The 17575-nt window shown below is 36.4% G+C and overlaps 1 protein-coding gene across 2 annotated transcripts in view; it reads left to right on the top strand.

Annotated features, from left to right (window-relative positions):
* LOC149602858 (ATP-binding cassette sub-family C member 3-like) overlaps positions 1-7907 on the top strand; it is a 37246-nt gene extending 29339 nt beyond the window's left edge. The window contains exons 15-21 of one of the 2 annotated variants that reach the window (XM_089860335.1): positions 1222-1397; positions 4470-4575; positions 4671-5195; positions 5566-5765; positions 5944-6070; positions 6651-7411; positions 7490-7907. In XM_089860335.1, coding sequence (XP_089716461.1) covers positions 1222-1397; positions 4470-4575; positions 4671-5195; positions 5566-5765; positions 5944-6070; positions 6651-7411; positions 7490-7598 — 2004 coding nt within the window. In that variant the 3' untranslated portion in view covers positions 7599-7907. Of the gene's footprint in view, positions 1-1221; positions 1398-4469; positions 4576-4670; positions 5196-5565; positions 5766-5943; positions 6071-6650; positions 7421-7489 lie in introns of both variants that reach the window. The other variant, XM_089860334.1, reaches the window with a different exon arrangement.
* The last annotated feature ends 9668 nt before the right edge of the window (positions 7908-17575 follow it).

Raw genomic sequence — 17575 nt, 5'->3', positions numbered from 1 at the left:
CATAGCGGTTATCGTTGGCTGATGGCGCCAATCGAGAAACCAGGGAACGAACCCTTGTGCGTAAACTACGCATTAATCTACTTTAAACAACAAAAATTGATTTAATTTAAACAAATTACCTAATTAGTTCTGATTAGCGGCTGTCGTTGGCCGATGGCACCAGGTGAAACACCTTAAATCGAACGCAACACGGCCAATTGGTCTCTAGTCTACAATCATCTGTCTTGAACTTTTGACCGAGGCCTAATGAAATAGTAAATTTTTAAATTATCGGCTAAATCCAAAGTTGAAATTATTTTGTATTAAATTATAATAACGTTGAACTTACGAAAATAAAATAAAATTAGACCTAGTTAACCCCTTCTTTTATATGAAAAGTTAAATAATTTGCCTTAAGCTCGAGCATAGGCAGGGAGGACGACGTATTGTATCAATAAAAAACCTTTTTCAGACGTATCGAAGATATGGTCTTCAAAAAATGGTCGAGAAACTTTCGCTATCTCAGCAAACATTTCCCATGTTATTCCTATGGTCAAATTTCCCCATTTTTGCCAAAATGACTGAATAATTTTATGCAAATGAAAACCACCCTTAGCAACTTTATTTTCTATAAGAAAAACTATTGTAAGGATTTCTTTGAAAATTTAACCACATATTAAGGGCCCGGATTGTAGTTTTGTGGAATTTTTTCAAAACAGTAAACATAATTGGAAAAAGGTTATATCCAATCAAAAAACGACCCTTATACATTAAAAGCAGTATGAAGTCTTATCTAAGAGAGCTACCGCTCTCTTAGAATTTCCATTAGTTTTTGACTATTTATTGAGAGCTTGCCATGAATTGACGTAGATGAAACGTCATGGATTCAGGTGAGGCGCTATCAAAGGCTTAGTTTAGGAAGATGGACTGCAAAAGTTGCCGAGTGTAGTCAATTCTCGCTTGTCGTTCTGAAACTAGCTCTCAGTAAGTCTGTAGCATTGCATAGTATATGTAGTGCCATATTTATGGAACATATAAACTTAAGGTATAAACATATTAATCTAAGCCGTATAGATTTTGATTTAAATCCGTGCAACTTCAATAACAGTGGCTCGAAAAGTGATCAAATTATATTGATGTTGTAAGTGGTCGCAAATAAAACCTTCTGAGTCTCTCGTTTTTGAAAGCTGCTGTTTGGTAGTTTTTTGCTCGCTTGACAAGTAGCAATTAAATCTCTTGCAGACGAGAGTTTTGGTGACGCACAACTTGAGCTTCATCCGAGAAGTGGACGAGATCTTGTTCATGATCAACGGACGAATCATCGATAGGGGAACCTATGACGAAATCATGAATCGTCAGGGAATGGCCAGAGATTATCTCGAGCAACACGTGAGCTATGAGAATAAAGAAGAACCGTCGTGAGTAAATTTCGAACAATGTCTGCACCTTTTACCGCTAGTTCAAAGTAGACAAGTTGGGAAAACCAAAATATTACCTCTCCGAGTCGGGGAAAAGACTAGTATGCGACTCAATATCGAAATACTAGAGTAACATTTTTCCCTTTGTTTTGTCTAACGAGGCTTAAGTCATTGAATAGTTTTCTCTACATTGTAAAATATATAATCATCCGCTAATCCTAGGTTTCAAATCATTATTTACAAAGAATATATAAGTTCTATGTTAAATTTTATTCTCTGATGCATACCACTAACCCGATAACGATTAGCCCTTTCACTGATCTAATGCTACCATGATGCTTTCTTCTATTATAAAATCTATATCTGATTATTTAAACGTGTATTTAACTTTCGGCTCACTCTGAACCGATAATGTCCCTTCTTTACAGACACGATAATCAAAACCCAAAGTTTACTCCACCTCAGGTCTCAATTATTTACTCTGTGGTTTACCAAGCCTATTGCGGATCAAACTTGATTTACCCGACAGAATCCAGGCCTTAGCTTTCTGCTTGAAATAACTAAAACAAGGATTATTCTATATACAGATGTAGTATAGCTTAAGTAATATATATAAACAGCCATTTCAAATAATAATATTAAAAAACATCCTTGGAATATCAAAATGAAACAGAGCTTTAAAGCTACAAAAGTACAAAATGCATCGTAATTACGAAAAGGATTTCCACATATTCAATTTATATTATGGAAAAAGTGAATATTAAGGTTCTGTAGGATTTCTTAACACATCAAAACAAAGCGAACTGCTAACTCGGCGCACTAGTGTGACAACGGACAGACACACACAGACAAAAAAATAGACTGCTTTATAACTCTTTCCGTATAAATTTTGAATTGAGAAAAGAAATTATCTTAAATATAAAAACAAGATTATCTTAAATATAAAAACAAGATTATCTTAAATATAAAAACAAGATTATCTTAAATATAAAAACAAGATTATCTTAAATATTAAAATAAATATAATTAATATTTAATATTTTCTTCGTTAGTTATTCGCCTTATTGAACGTTACATCGTTTTAAAAAAGAACAATTAAACATTCTTGAGAGACTTGACTAATATTGGCGTTTGAAATGAAGCATACGCCGGTTGCTTCGCCTTACTAAAATAGGTAGTATGTAAGGGTTTCGAATCGCAGCTATGGATAAGAACAGCGCAATTGCGTGAACCTTTGGTGGAAGCCCCACCTTAGGGAGGCCGGACGTTTCTCGTAACCCTGGCCGATCGCCGCGTATGTTTTAACCTTAATGATGATGATGGAGTAGAAGCCAGGTGTGCAGACTGGTGTCCATGTGGGATGGACAAAAACAATGACCAGTAGATGGTGGTGTGTAGAAACCAGTGTGTACAGACTGGTGTCCATGTGGGATGGACAAAGACTAGAAGATGGTGGGGATCTCATTAGATGCCAGGTGTACAGACTGGTGTCCATGTGGGATGGACAAAGACCAGAAGATGGTGGTGATTAGAAGCCAGTGTGTACAGACTGGTGTAAATGTGGGATGTACAAAGACCACAAGAGGGTGGTGATTAGAAGCCAGTGTGTACAGACTGGTGTCCATGTGGGATGGACAAAGAGCAGCAGATGATTGTGATTAGAAGCCAGTGTGTACAGACTGGTGTCCATGTGGGATGGACAAAGACCAGAGGCTGGTGATGTTAGACAGGCAATGGAGTAATAGCCTGTAAGTGTAATACAATTTCCGAAATTTCCGGAAATTGAGAAAACGTTTGCTCCGATTTGCAAACTGCGAACGCGGTCACGTGGGTGTAACAACAGACAGACACACAGACACACAGACACGTCGAAATTAGAACCTCTCCGTGACATACGTCACTCGGAGAGGTAAAAAGAGGAAAAGCTGTAACACTCGGTTTTCACTGGGCGTTTTTCGCAATATTTTGCGGAAAAGGAAATGTTTTTCCTTTTTTTAGCGAATTTCGCGATTTTGCGTTGCGGGTCCTATTTCTATTATTGCGAATTTTCCCGAGCCGCGTTTTTTTTCCGTAGGCACAAAACAATCATTGAGGGTATGCTATTCACGTAGTTAACACTGAGCGCGTGTTTACTAGGGAGCCACCATTTTGAAATTTGCGGTGTTTAATCGAGGCTTAACCTGTTTACCATCATTTGATTAGAGAACCGTGATGTTATTTAAATATTAAAATGGATAGATTCGAAAATTTTGGTGGAAGAGAAAGGAAGTATCCTTTATCTTTGGGATAAAAGAAATTTAAGATACAAAGATGTTAATATGAAGGAAATCGAATGAGTTCAATCGCTCAGTTCGGACACGGGGCTTATCAAATATTTATTTCCGCCACGGTTTCATCCAGTGGAAACCGACCACACAGGATAAAAATTTCCATGGCGGTTTTTACCTTTTTCGCTTTTTTTGCGAATTTTTTTCCGGAAAGAAATTCGCCCAGTGAAAACCGAGTGTAAGTCATAACCAAGGTAATTACTTTGTGAACAACCGCTATTTGGCGTGAACTGTTTGTAGAGACAACACTTGCTTTAAAATTTTGAAGTGATTCTTTCAAGTTGAACCATGGAGGCGGCCTTGCAGGTGGAGTGGTAAGGGATAGCCTTTCACTGTGTAATTTGTCTCTCTCCGCGTCTCGATCAGCTCGAGCGACTGTCTGGGAGTAGCCCAAGGTCGGTACCTTACTATATCAAATTACAGAGGTGAAATACGGGACTAGGTAGGTGACCACCACATTTTTCTGTCAAAGCTACGAATCGCGACCACCGACAGGGAATTTTAGCCACTGAGAAAAGGCTTACACGGCTTTCAAACAGGTTATTGAAGCGCTCACGGAAATACCTTTCGTAAATACTGTAAAGAAGAGCGTTTTTTTCTATATTGAGCTTGAATTACACCTCAAACTGCGATCGGTTCGCTAGGGCTACAAACTGTCTCGCTTCTGCCCATCTTAAGATGCAGACTCCGTGGTTGAACATGCTTTGATCATTTGTGAATTTTGATATAATTGAAATTTTTGTAGTACGTTAAATATCAAAGCTGAGAGATCTCATCTTGCATCCCAAGGAAAAGTCGCACGTGAAGATGAGGGAAAACTCTTGACTAAAGAAACACTCAAAAAAGGAAACGTATGTGCTCTATAATATGCGAGAGGAGTTTTGACTTTTCTTCTTGAGAACAAACTTTCTCCACTCATCGTGATAATGTTATTGCGCATTTGCAGGTATCCATATCACAATACAAACAATATTTTAAAGCCTACGGTACAACATGGTATGCGATCTTCGAAGTATCAACCATCAGTGCTATAGTTCTTAATTTCGTGTCAATGTACTGGCTATCTCTGTGGTGCGCGGACTCCATGGAAGATTTTGAAGCAAACCCAGACATAAAGGCAACCCGTATAGCAGTCATAGTAGTTCTTGGTCTAAGCCAATCCATTTTATCATTTATTGCTACAATCATGAACTACTTTTGCTGTCTTCGAGCGGCAAACTGTTTGCATGGGAAAATGCTCGACAGTGTATCTCGTTCTCCCATGTCCTTCTTCGACACAACCCCTGTTGGAAGGATACTCAATCGTTTCTCCCAAGATATCGACGCCCTTGACCAGCAATTACCTTTAACGATAGATCTAACCAGTTGGGGATTGACATATTTAGTTGTTTACCCCTTAGGAATTGCAGTATATTTACCATTATTCATAATTCCGTGCATTGTTGTTGTCGTTGGATACCTTTTACTTCAGGTATAGGAACTCGATTTCAGTCTAGTGTCATAAGTTTTTTCAGTATCACTCTAAACTGTTAATTGTCGTGGTTAAACACGGAATTCTTAGAGAGTGAGGGGTAATCTTTAAAATCCCGGTAGTTGGTTGCAGGTCAAAGATTGGAGCGCTTCTACCCAAAAAAAATAACAAAAAGAGGTCTTTGCACTACGACTAACTAGGACTTTTCCACCCAGCACTTCCCCCGGGAAATTAATCTTTGAATTATTGAACCGCTTAAAGGGTTTTGGCACTATAACAATTTATTGCAAAATGTTGTCCTCCCACTTCTGTGGGGGATTGCTTCATACTATCGCATTGAAACTGACGATTTATTCCATAACTTTGGCAGCGTTTTTTGATGTCGAGCAATCGTCAATTCAAGCGGATAACAAGCGTGAGAAATTCCTTTTTGTTTTCGCATGTGGGAGGATCAGTGGCTGGCAGCACTGTCATCAGGGCGTGTGACGCTGGACACAACTTCGAAGGACACTTCCTGAAACTGATCGACGAATGCACTGCTGCTAACTACATGATGAATATGGCTCAAAGGTATATCATTTACATAAATAATTACGTCGTTAATCCCTGGTTTCAATTGGCTCTTTTTCGTATTTGGAGAGACTACATTTTTACCTTTGGTTTGAAAAGCGCTGTGGATGCTAAGCAAAGCGGGCGTTCAAAGTCACTACTCAATTCTCACATTCAATAAAATGCAATTTCTTTCCAGATGGCTGACAGTACGTTACAATATCTTGGGCAATTGCTTGATGTTTTGCACCGCAATTTTCATAATTTTGAGCAAAGGGACTCTGTCAGCTGATTTTGTAGGATTGATCTTGGCTAATGCCGATCGGGTAAGCGCTGCCGTTTAAAACTTGATACTAGTGGTGTAGGGAAACGTCGCTAAAGCGCGATGATGCAAAAAGGTTACTGACTTAACAAAGAGCAACTCGGATGCAATTGTACGCTTGGTTTTGAATGGGAGAGTTGATATATCAAAACCAAGCAAAATATCACTGTAATCAAGTTTAGCGACGATGTAATTTTAGGTTAGGTACCTGTCCACCATTCTGGTACGATTCCAAGAAAACATTTATTTGCCATTGACATGCTTTTCAACGTCTCTCAGTGACGATGACGTCACGAAGAGGTACCACACTAGACGTGTATGGGGTAGAAAATTCGGGAAACGTGTATGACCAGACACCCTATCCCCTTAATTGATCAAGACTTCTGTTTTAATTTATACACTTCTGTTATCCTTACATTAAGCCGTTATGAGGTCTTATATATAAGAGCTATAATATTCTCATATTTAATTGGTATTAAGAATTTCCCTGTATTTTGAAAAGGTATTGAGTGGACTTTTCTCTCGCAAGGAACAAGTATTTATTTTCTACAAAATAAGTACAATTTATGATTTTGAAATCACAGCTCCTGCAATTGCTGAAAATCTTTATCACTGCCACTACGGGTTTGGAATCAAATATCATCTCCATAGAAAGAGTTGACGAATACTGTCGTTTGGAGTCCGAGGCTGAGTGGGAGAAACCAGAATCTCAACCACCTGCTGACTGGCCTCAACGAGGACAAATCATATTCCATGACTACAGCACCAGATACCGAGAAGGATTGGATTTCGTCTTGAAGGACATCGATGTCAGGATCGAGGCCGGAGAGAAGGTGGGTGTAGTGGGGCGGACAGGAGCAGGAAAGTCGTCGCTTACCCTGGCGCTCTTTCGTCTCATCGAGAGGGTTCGCGGTCAGATCGTGGTCGACGGAGTGGCAGTGGAGGGATTGGGCTTGTCCGATTTGAGATCGCGGTTGACCATCATCCCTCAAGAGCCCGTCCTCTTCTCGGGCACGCTCAGACTCAACCTGGATCCATTTGGACAAGAAGATGACCAGCGACTTTGGGCTGCCCTCGAACATTCGCACCTGAAGTCCTTCGTGGCGTCACTCGAGCAGGGACTGGATCACCCCGTGGCCGAAGGAGGTAGCAACCTGAGCGTCGGACAGCGTCAGTTGGTCTGCTTGGCTCGTGCCTTGTTGAGGAACACCAAGATACTGATCTTGGACGAAGCGACAGCCTCGGTCGACATGGACACCGACGATCTCATTCAAGAGACCGTCAGGAAGGGATTCGCCAACTCTACCATCATCACCATCGCACACAGAATAAACACTATTTTGGAGTATGACAAGTTCGTATACCTATATATTAAACAGGCTTAAAATGATTGGCTAATTTGACGTCGTTTAACTCTTCATAGGGTGATGGTTCTCGATCAGGGCCGAATTGTCGAATTCGACTCTCCAGACGCTCTCTTGAAGAATGAATCAATGTTCTACGATTTGGCCAAAGATGCCAATATAATCTAGATCACCTTTAAATTAAGCACCAAATGTTTTATATAGTTCATTTGGAGTCTAGGGAATAGCCTTTATAATTTTCTTCTAATATTTTTCTTCTAATAGAGCGGGTTAATACATCTGTACTCCTTGGATCAGTAGTTTCGCAAAGCGTCATTAAATGATACGTTTATTTAAAGTCATTGAAAGACTAAATAATTTGAACTTGTAAAATTTGAGCTTCCATTTAAATTTCAGAGATAAGATATAAAAAAGTATAAAATAGCTAACTCGTAATATTCGCTAGGTCTATTTGAAAATAAATTGTTCAATAACTCAGCCCGAATTTTATCTTTGAATGAAATGTTTAACTAAGCATAAATTTCCGAAACCCATCAAATAGTTTATTTCGTTTAGGCATAATTATTTTTTGAAAACATATTGCTCTTTCGCATTAGGTTTAGGATATAAAACGCCGCGGTCAGCCATGAAGCTGGTCCTACCATTTCTAGTGATAAAGTTAAGCCTCGGTGTTTCTCGCGCCTACGAAGAGTCCTTAATAAAAGACAACGATCAAACACTGGACAAAGCGGAGGAAACTAAAGATGCATTATACAACTTTCTCGAACCCTATTGCCACGGCAATGAAAAATGCATAGTCGTTACAACTTTTGTCTCGGAAGTCTGTTCAGTTCCAACTAATAATGGGGAAGTTTGTCAATCTGATTGTCAGTACTTACTCGATTACCTCTGGCGAAAGGTTCTAGTTGGCAAACCGGATTTGGATGAACTGAGGCGGTACGTCCCTGATTCTTGTATCCCTGACGTTGAAGAAACTAATGATGTCAAGCAGCCAATGATTGTGGTGGAGGAATCGACATTGAGGCAAGAGAGAAAAACGATGTTGACGTACGAAAAATTGTAGGTCAAGCAAATGTTGTTCAGGGTACAACCGATGGGGACCAAATTGTAGACGTTGAAGAATCAGACGATAGAGAAAAGGGAGAGGATATTAATGGAGATGTTGAGGAACATAAGAGTGCCGATTCAGATAACGATGTATTATAGTGTTAGGTTATGAAGATTGGTGGGCAAGTGCGGAGAGTCACGTACCGTTTACAATGTGGAAGATTTGGATCTGACTGCGTGTTTTACGACGGCTCTGATGACCCATACCATGAATCTATATAACTATGAATTTACAGCCCCTTCTATCATGTCGATTTGGTTTGGGTGGTGGCTTTGACGCGTTTTGCGTGGCTCTAATAGCCAATCACACAACAAGAGGAAGTGACGTTTCGAATTTGCACACCCTCGGATTCCCCTTCCTTCTCCCGCACCTAACACTAGCAGACACGTAACTGATGTCTCCTTTCGCTAAGCTCCGCCCAAACCTTATCGAGAGGTTAGACAGCGTAACGCAGCTGTATATTCATAGTTATATGGATTTATGCACATACACTGCAAGCACGGATGACTGCAAAATTTTATATCATAAAATATCGTTTAGAATGAAGTGGTTTTTGTATTAATTCCGCAGAAAAGAATTAAAACTGTCATTTTACAGTACTGTGAAGTTTTTCTTTTTATGGAATCTTTACCCTAACCTTTGTTTATGGTTATGGCTATATAATATTTTTCCAGTAAATGAAAGGAGAGAAACCTACTAAAAGAAACCACATGGGACAAAAGTTGTTCCTTTTTCTTAAGTAAACGACATTATTTTATTAGTCCGAGCAAAATAATTTACTCTTAGTCATATTTTATCGAATAACGGTCTTCTCAACAAATTGTAACCGTTGAAAAACCTTTTTTGTTGCAAACTTGAAAATTTCTCAAGCCACTAACATTTAAACCAATGTCCGTCAAGGTGGTTACAAGTTAACGAACATCGATACGAAATCCCATCAAAATAATTCATTTCATTATAAAATGTCTTCGGAAAAAGGAATTGTTCTTGAAAAAGCGGAATTTAGAAGGAATAGATCGATTAAAAGTATAATCAGATGATTGAATTAAATAGTGATTAAGGATTAAACTAATAAAAATAATTGAAGAAAAATTGCAATATCTGAAACTGCAATCAATTGATAAACCTCACTCATAACGTTGGTTTTTCGAACTTGGTCCTAACCAAGACGTTTTTGTATAATATCTGTCACTTCATTCTTAAGGCGGTAGTCAACACTTAACAGGCTGAAAAGGGTCATTTCCCGTCCATATTATCTAAAGAACCAGAAATGCTATTAGTTAGCAGTTTTGAACAAAATATTAATCAAAATCATCTCTGGTTCATGATATTATTGATAATGATAGCATGAGATATTAGTAAATATGAATCAAAATTAATATCCTTTCCGAAATCGTAAAAATATTAACTATTTAATTTCGTAGAATTGTATACTTCTTAAATAAGTGTGTTCAGAAAGTAACGTGTGTTAAACTTTTCAGAAAAAAGGTATGTGCTATAATCTATTTAACAATTTGATATTAATATTTAAATTGGAGTGTTTACGTTTTAATTTACCTCTACTACATTTATATAAAGTTTAAACATAAATTTTAACTTTCCAAGATACAATGGTAAATAATTCTTAATTTTAGTTTTTCCTGATCGGTTTAATTGAATGCACCGAATGACGAAGCCAAAATAGGCGTTGGTTCGCGTCCTCTCTGAGGAGGTCCTAACGGTTCAGAGTGAACCGAAAGTTAAATACACATTAAGCAATATTAATCATTTTCTTTATGTGCACCATGAAGACTGTGCAGTAAAGAAATAGACGTTTAATCCTTCACCAATTCATAAAGCAATATCTCACCAAAATGTACTATTGTCTGATTTATATCAGTTTAAGGAGTATAATAATTGGTTTAAAATGTCTGCTTTGCTATATATCCTTCATGGAGGTGGGGAGTGGTATAAACGTCGATATTCCATGCAAAAATTGTCGGTTATCCAATTGAAGATAATCGAAGTATAAGCCGTCGATGGTCGGTTGTCCGATCCAAGATGATCGATATTCTGTACAAATATGGCCGATATTCTGTTCAAATATGGTCTATATTCCGTTCAAATATGATCGGATTTCCAGTCTAAAGTGGTCGATGAGCCTGCCGTTGATGGTCGAATGTCCATTCAAAGATGGTTGATCTTCCTGCCGTTTATTGTCGGTAGACCGTTCAACGATGGTCGGTTGTGCGCTCAAAGCTGGCCGTGCTTCTGTGTAACTTCGCACAATCAAATTAATGTGCACATTAGCACATGATTTAATCTGTGCAGATTTGGTTGAAAATCTGTGCTGTCTCAGAGTCACTACTCTGCACATGATTTTGTCCAAGATTGAACAGTTTTTTTTAACAGTGATACCAAAAATTTAGCTTCTAAAATCCAGTCCAGTGCTTACGGATTTAGAATATTGCAGTCTAACTGTTTTTTTCTTCGTAAGTTTGGACATTTTTTTACTACTCTAATATGACAACCATATTTTTGGCTAATTAGTTAATTAAACATTGATTAATTAGCAAAGCACCAGTTTCTTAATGTTTTTCCTATGTAGCTCTTATTAAAATGAAGTCACACTGAATTTTATTTTTATATAGAAATATACTTACGATACCTAAGAACCTAAAATAATTTCTAAATGGATTAGTGTAAAATCCAATTAATAAACTAAAATAATTGTTTAAGACATTATATCAAACTAAAAGCTTTCTATTTCCTGTCCAGGGAACAAACTTTTCAATTTAATTTCAAAATTTATTTTCTTCCTAGTAGTTCATACCTTTCTTAAGTACTTAAAATAGTTTTTAAAGCCTTAAATACTTAAGATATTTTAAAATTAATTAAAACATTAATTAAAATATTTTCCCGTGTAACTCATTCAAAAAAAATAGTTAGACAGGAAGACGTTTTTGCGTTTGATAAAGCAACGATAGGCCTATATCCTTGGATATTTTGGATGGTATAAGTTGAAATCTAAATTAGTTATTCAATTAAAACCGCTTCGGTCCGCTAAAGTTGCCTAAACCAACAGATATCAGTTAAGTCGGGATTTCTAAGATTTCAATTGCAGTAGGAACTATTACCCCAAAAAAAACTACTATCGATGAGGGTGGATAAAATGGGGGTGTAAACGAGTGTCATAGAATTACTTATGGGCAAGCAGTGATGACAGGATAGATAAGGAGGAAAGAAATGAAACAACAAAGGTGGTCGCTAGAGTAGCCAAAGAAAGTCTGAGAACTCTTTTACTCCTGTAGCCACAGATAACCCCTTGAGATAAGGAACGCATTAGAGTATGGTTCAAGCGCACTTGTCCAAACTACATTATTTCCTATGATGTTTAAAATTGTGTATCCGCCCGCCTTAGTTTGTCTATATTGACAAGTGCAGTTGCAACTTGCACACAACTAAACGAAAATCTCAATTCGGATTTCGGAAATATACTCACCACAAAATTATCCTAAAGTTGCCTAAACCAACAGATATCAGTTAAGTCGGGATTTCTAAGATTTCAATTGCAGTAGGAAATATTACCCCAAAAAAAACTACTATCGATGAGGGTGGATAAAATGGGGGTGTAAACGAGTGTCATAGAATTACTTATGGGCAAGCAGCGATGACAGGATAGATAAGCAGGAAAGAAATGAAACAACAAAGGTGGTCGCTAGAGTAGCAAAAGAAAGTCTGAGAACTCTTTTACTCCTGTAGCCACAGATAACCCCTTGAGATAAGGAACGCATTATAGTATGGTTCAAGCGCACTTGTCCAAACTACATTATTTCCTATGATGTTTAAAATTGTGTATCCGCCCGCCTTAGTTTGTCTATATTGACAAGTGCAGTTGCAACTTGCACACAACTAAACGAAAATCTCAATTCGGATTTCGGAAATATACTCACCACAAAATTATCCTAAATTGAAAAAACGGACTTATTTTGTATTGTTTCAAATAGTCAAATTCTGGAAATCGTATGCCTATCGTTGTGTATTTAGTTCTTTTATTTCACCTACACTTTCTTATGGTGTGATATGCCTGACATAAAGCGTGTTTTTCATTGGTCTTTTTCAATACTTTTTTAGATGAACCTTTTTTCAAAAAGTGGGTAGCCCTTAAAAGGGATTTTTTTTCTTCTTAGATATTCAGGATAAAAAGTTGGCAGTTTTTAACTCTTATTCCCGGTTATTCTTAGGTATCGTTTGACGGGCCCTTCTACCTTTTCGTAATTTCACTATTTCCATATCAGCTGAGTTATTGGTCACAGGGCTCGAACCCTTGTTTGACTCTAGATGTGAGCGCTTGCACTTTAGTAGGATGGTGCATTGATTATGGCTAAAAGTGCGCCTCTTTTTAGGGTAGAAAGAAAATAAAGTACAATTTTTTTTTTTAAAAATTGGTGGCAATAAACAAGATAATTACCAATAATCAAGGGCACAAACATGTCCAATTTAGTAAAATTTGGAAAAGGGGGAAATATATTTAGTTGAAAAAACTTGATAATTCCAAAAACAGGTGAACATTTAGCCGCTCATGGCAACCTAGCTTAACTCTGTATCGAAACCTAATATGATCTATCACATCATAAATCAAATGGGTGATAGGTTGCCTATTTATACCCTTGATGATCTATACATATTCTTGATTATTATAACAATTTGCCCTAAAATATTAAACTTACAGTTTTGGAGACTTTGGAAGACCACAAAAATCCGAAATTGCGTTCTTACATATGAATGCTCGCTGAGAATAGCCAAAATAAAATGAATTTACTAACTCTTTCATTTAACAAAAGTTACTAGAAATGGCTTAAAACTTAACATAACTACGAGGGACTTGTTATTCGCCAAAATTTTGTACACCTGATTACTGATTTCTGAATTTTTATATGAATTCCTATGATTACTGGACGAATTCCTTGATTTCTGTGATTACGATTATTTTCGGTGATTTCCATAATCATTACACTGATTTCCCGTTATTGCCGCGGATTACTTGTGATTTCCGTTTGAATTCCAATGAATTCCGGTGATTTTTTGGTGAATGCCGTCATTACCACTGGATTCCTCGCGAATTTCGATGAATACAGTGATTATTTCTATTTCAACTGATTATAATTTTTATTTTGGATTTTCGAATTCCTCCATTGATTATGCGTGATTATTTCACGAAAGGCGTGATTACCGAGGTGATTACAAAAGATTACTAGTAAATCATGTGATTATTTCTAATTTTCTCAAGATTTCACGTGATTTCCAGTGATTATCGGAGATTTCTGATTACCTTTGATTACCCGCAGAAATGATTTTGATTACTGATGATTTTCAAAGAATTCTAGAAATCAAGTAATCGATTTCTGCGGTTTTGTACACCTGATTATTCAAGTGACTAACCCCTCGCATAACTACAAAAATAACGGTACTTTAGTTTAAGAAAACCGAAGAAAAGCTTAGCACTTTTTAAAAGTTTTTGAATAATTCTCGCGCGTTCACGATACTGATAAAGGCTTGTCCAAACGCGAGAACGATCTTGACAGGTGCTAACGACATTTATAGGCATTTCAAGAGATTTGAATTTAAAGTTTTTTCCGTTATATTACCCTCTTCAGACGGTGCCTGAAATCTCTGCCTTGGCTTAATAGTCTTGTTACATTTGAAAAAAGAAAGGTTGTAAAGCGATTTTAGTTTATCGATATTCAGATTTTCTGAAGAAACTCACGATATCTAACAATACCTCTCACTACCTTTCTCCAACAAGCTTTAGTTTTAACGTGTTGTCTGAAGAGGGTATTGAGCAAAATCTTTGGTTACACCGAAATTTCCAAAAAATTATCGTTTTTTATTGAAAGTGAAGCTTGGAAGTTCGGCCTCTTAATTTCATTCTCACAATTAGCATCTCGACTTAAACTCTGACGTATTGTAGTACTTTTTATGCTTCGTCTGAAGAAGGTTTAAAACTCTAGCTGCCTTTCAGCTGAAGCTTAGAGGCAAAAATGAGAATTTGTAACAACTTCTTTATTTGGCAATCAACGATGATATCTCGTTTTAAACTTTTCTTTACCTCTTGTTTATAACCTCTTCAGACGACACGTTAAATTCAAAGCTTGTTTGAGATAAGCATTGCTAGATATCGTGAGTTTCTTCAGAAGACCTGAATTTCGTTAAACTAAAATTGCTTTACAATCTGTTTTTTTTTTTTTTTTTGGTTTTTCAATTGTTACAGGAGTATTTAACAAGCTACGTCTTATTAGACTAAGATTTCACGCACCGTCTGAAGAGGGTATTAAGACCCAAATGGGCCTTGGGACTCTAACGGTTCGGATTAGACCAAATTCGCTCATGAAATTTCCACTCCAAATTTTGCAAGGAATCTAATGTTAAAAGGAATACATACATCTCTGAGTCACCCTGTATAGTTACCCAAAAAACCTGTTGTTTTCGATTAATTTCACGTTAAATATAGTTACTAGTGTTAATTCAGTTTATTATATGTGTTTCAACAAGAAATTTTCCTTAAGTGGAAAGTTTTCACCTTAATTATACCTGATTAAGTTCAATTCAACTGGTTATCATGTTTCTATAGTATTGATATTTTTCAAATACAAGTTTCAATATAATATTAACATTAATTGCAAATACCCTTAAATTTTAATGTATGCGCATTTCATGTATTTTAATGATGATTTGAATTAATTTGAAAGTGAAATAAGAAAAATCTGACGCTTTTCAAACAAGTTGTGATGTTTCAATCTTAATTTGAGCGTGGTTCGTGAGAGGATTTCAAATTTATTACTCTAATTGCAACGTTTAGTGCCTTTTAATATTTTTGTCGCACATTCATTATCGTGCAGATATTAAAATATTTCAGTTTAAAGACATGATTATAAAACATCAATTATTTGAAAAAAAACCTATCTTCGTTTTTTTCACCAAAAATACATTTGGCCAAATTTTGTATCATGAAATTTTTCAGTCTTTTTAAAATGGTTCGTGTCAAAGCTTTGCTATATAACAAATACATGGGACATCGTTTATATTTACAGCTAGATTTCCAGTGTAGTCAATGAAAGAAAGAGTTCCTCTTTAGTGAAAATTAGACGTTCGTTTAATTTTAACTACAATACGTTTTAATACTGGAAAGGTCAATAGTGAAACTCAATATGAACTCCTGGTAAAATAAATACACAGCCCACCATTTGTCGGTGTCCATTTACGTGTTTCGTGATTTACGTTTGCACTACAATGTGTTCCTCGGAAAACAGCAAGTCGACGTCATACTTTCCACGCGAAAACTGTTAATACCAAAAAGTAATATAGAATGAATAATCTGTCTTTCGAAAAGAATGAAAATGTAATTTTGGTGAAAAAAACTAAGATAAGTTTTTTTAAAATAATTTATGTTTTATAATCATGTCTTTAAACTGAAATATTTTAATGTCTGTTACTTCGGTCATTCCATTTTGTTCTCTTCTCATTTACTTTTTCTAGTCTTTGTCCACTAAGACATATTTGATTAATATCTGTTCCTTCAGTCTTAATTTTAATTAAGAATGTAAGAGCTGTTGCATTTTTAAAATCTGCACTAAGCAGAAACATAAATAAAGGGGAGCGTAAGCATAAAGGGACCTAATATTGCTAGTTAGTTACGATTGTCTACCATTGGGTCGAATCCCATTGGATCGAATGTCTCGTTCGACCGAATCCCATTAGACCGAATACCGCAATTTGGGCGGTTTTCCAATCATGAATTTTCCTTTCAATCCTATTTTTCTATTGATTTTCCTATTAAACTTCTTGTTATTGCAGAAAATACTAAACCAAACGTAACCTAATATAACAGTAATGTTTTGGAAAAGGCATATTTTTGGAGAAGTCAATGAAGCTAAATTTCAATATTTTGGAAAAGGCGTAACATTGTTAAATGATTTATAAATTATTACTAACCTAATTTAACCAAACCTAACCTAACATAGAAGTAATGTTTTGGAAAAGGCATATTATTTGAGAAGTCAATGAAGCTAAACATCAATATTTTGGAAAAGGCGTAACATTGTTAAATGAATTATAAAATATTACTAACCTAACCTAACCTAACCAAACCTAACCTAACCAAACCTAACCTAACATAACAGTAATGTTTTGGAAAAGGCATATTATTTGAGAAGTCAATGAAGCTAAATTTCAATATTTTGGAAAAGGCGTAACATTGTTAAATGATTTATAAAATATTACTAACCTAACCTAACCTAACCAAACCTAACCAAACCTAACCTAACCTAACCTAACCTAACCTAACCAAACCTAACCTAACCAAACCTAACCAAACCAAACCTAACCAAACCAAACCTAACCTAACCTAACCTAACCAAACCAAACCAAACCTAACCAAACCAAACCAAACCAAACCAAACCTAACCTAACCTAACCTAACCAAACCAAACCAAACCAAACCAAACCTAACCTAACCTAACCTAACCTAACCTAACCTAACCAAACCTAACCTAACCTAACCTAACCTAACCTAACCTAACCTAATCTAACCTAACCAAACCTAACCAAACCAAACCAAACCAAACCAAACCAAACCAAACCAAACCAAACCAAACCAAACCAAACCAAACCAAACCAAACCTAACCTAACCTAACCTAACCTAACCTAACCTAACCTAACCTAACCTAACCTAACCTAACCTAACCTAACCTAACCTAACCTAACCTAACCTAACCTAACCTAACCTAACCTAACCTAACCTAACCTAACCTAACCTAACCTAACCTAACCTAACCTAACCTAACCAAACCTAACCTAACCTAACCTAACCAAACCTAACCTAACCTAACCAAACCTAACCTAAACTAACCTAACCTAACCTAACCTAACCTAACCTAACCTAACCTGACCAAACCTAACCTAACCTAACCTGACCAAACCTAACCTAACCTAACCTAACCTAACCTAAAAATAAAATTGATTTTCTTATTATACTTCTTGATACTGCAGCAAATAATA

The sequence above is a fragment of the Phalangium opilio genome, unplaced genomic scaffold, assembly GCF_054372755.1.
Source record: "Phalangium opilio isolate 3A_F unplaced genomic scaffold, DU_Popi_V2 ptg000352l_1, whole genome shotgun sequence".
Classification (NCBI taxonomy): Eukaryota; Metazoa; Arthropoda; class Arachnida; order Opiliones; family Phalangiidae; genus Phalangium; species Phalangium opilio.
Note: the sequence above shows the minus strand (reverse complement) of the source record. Positions and strands in the feature narration are given on the sequence as shown.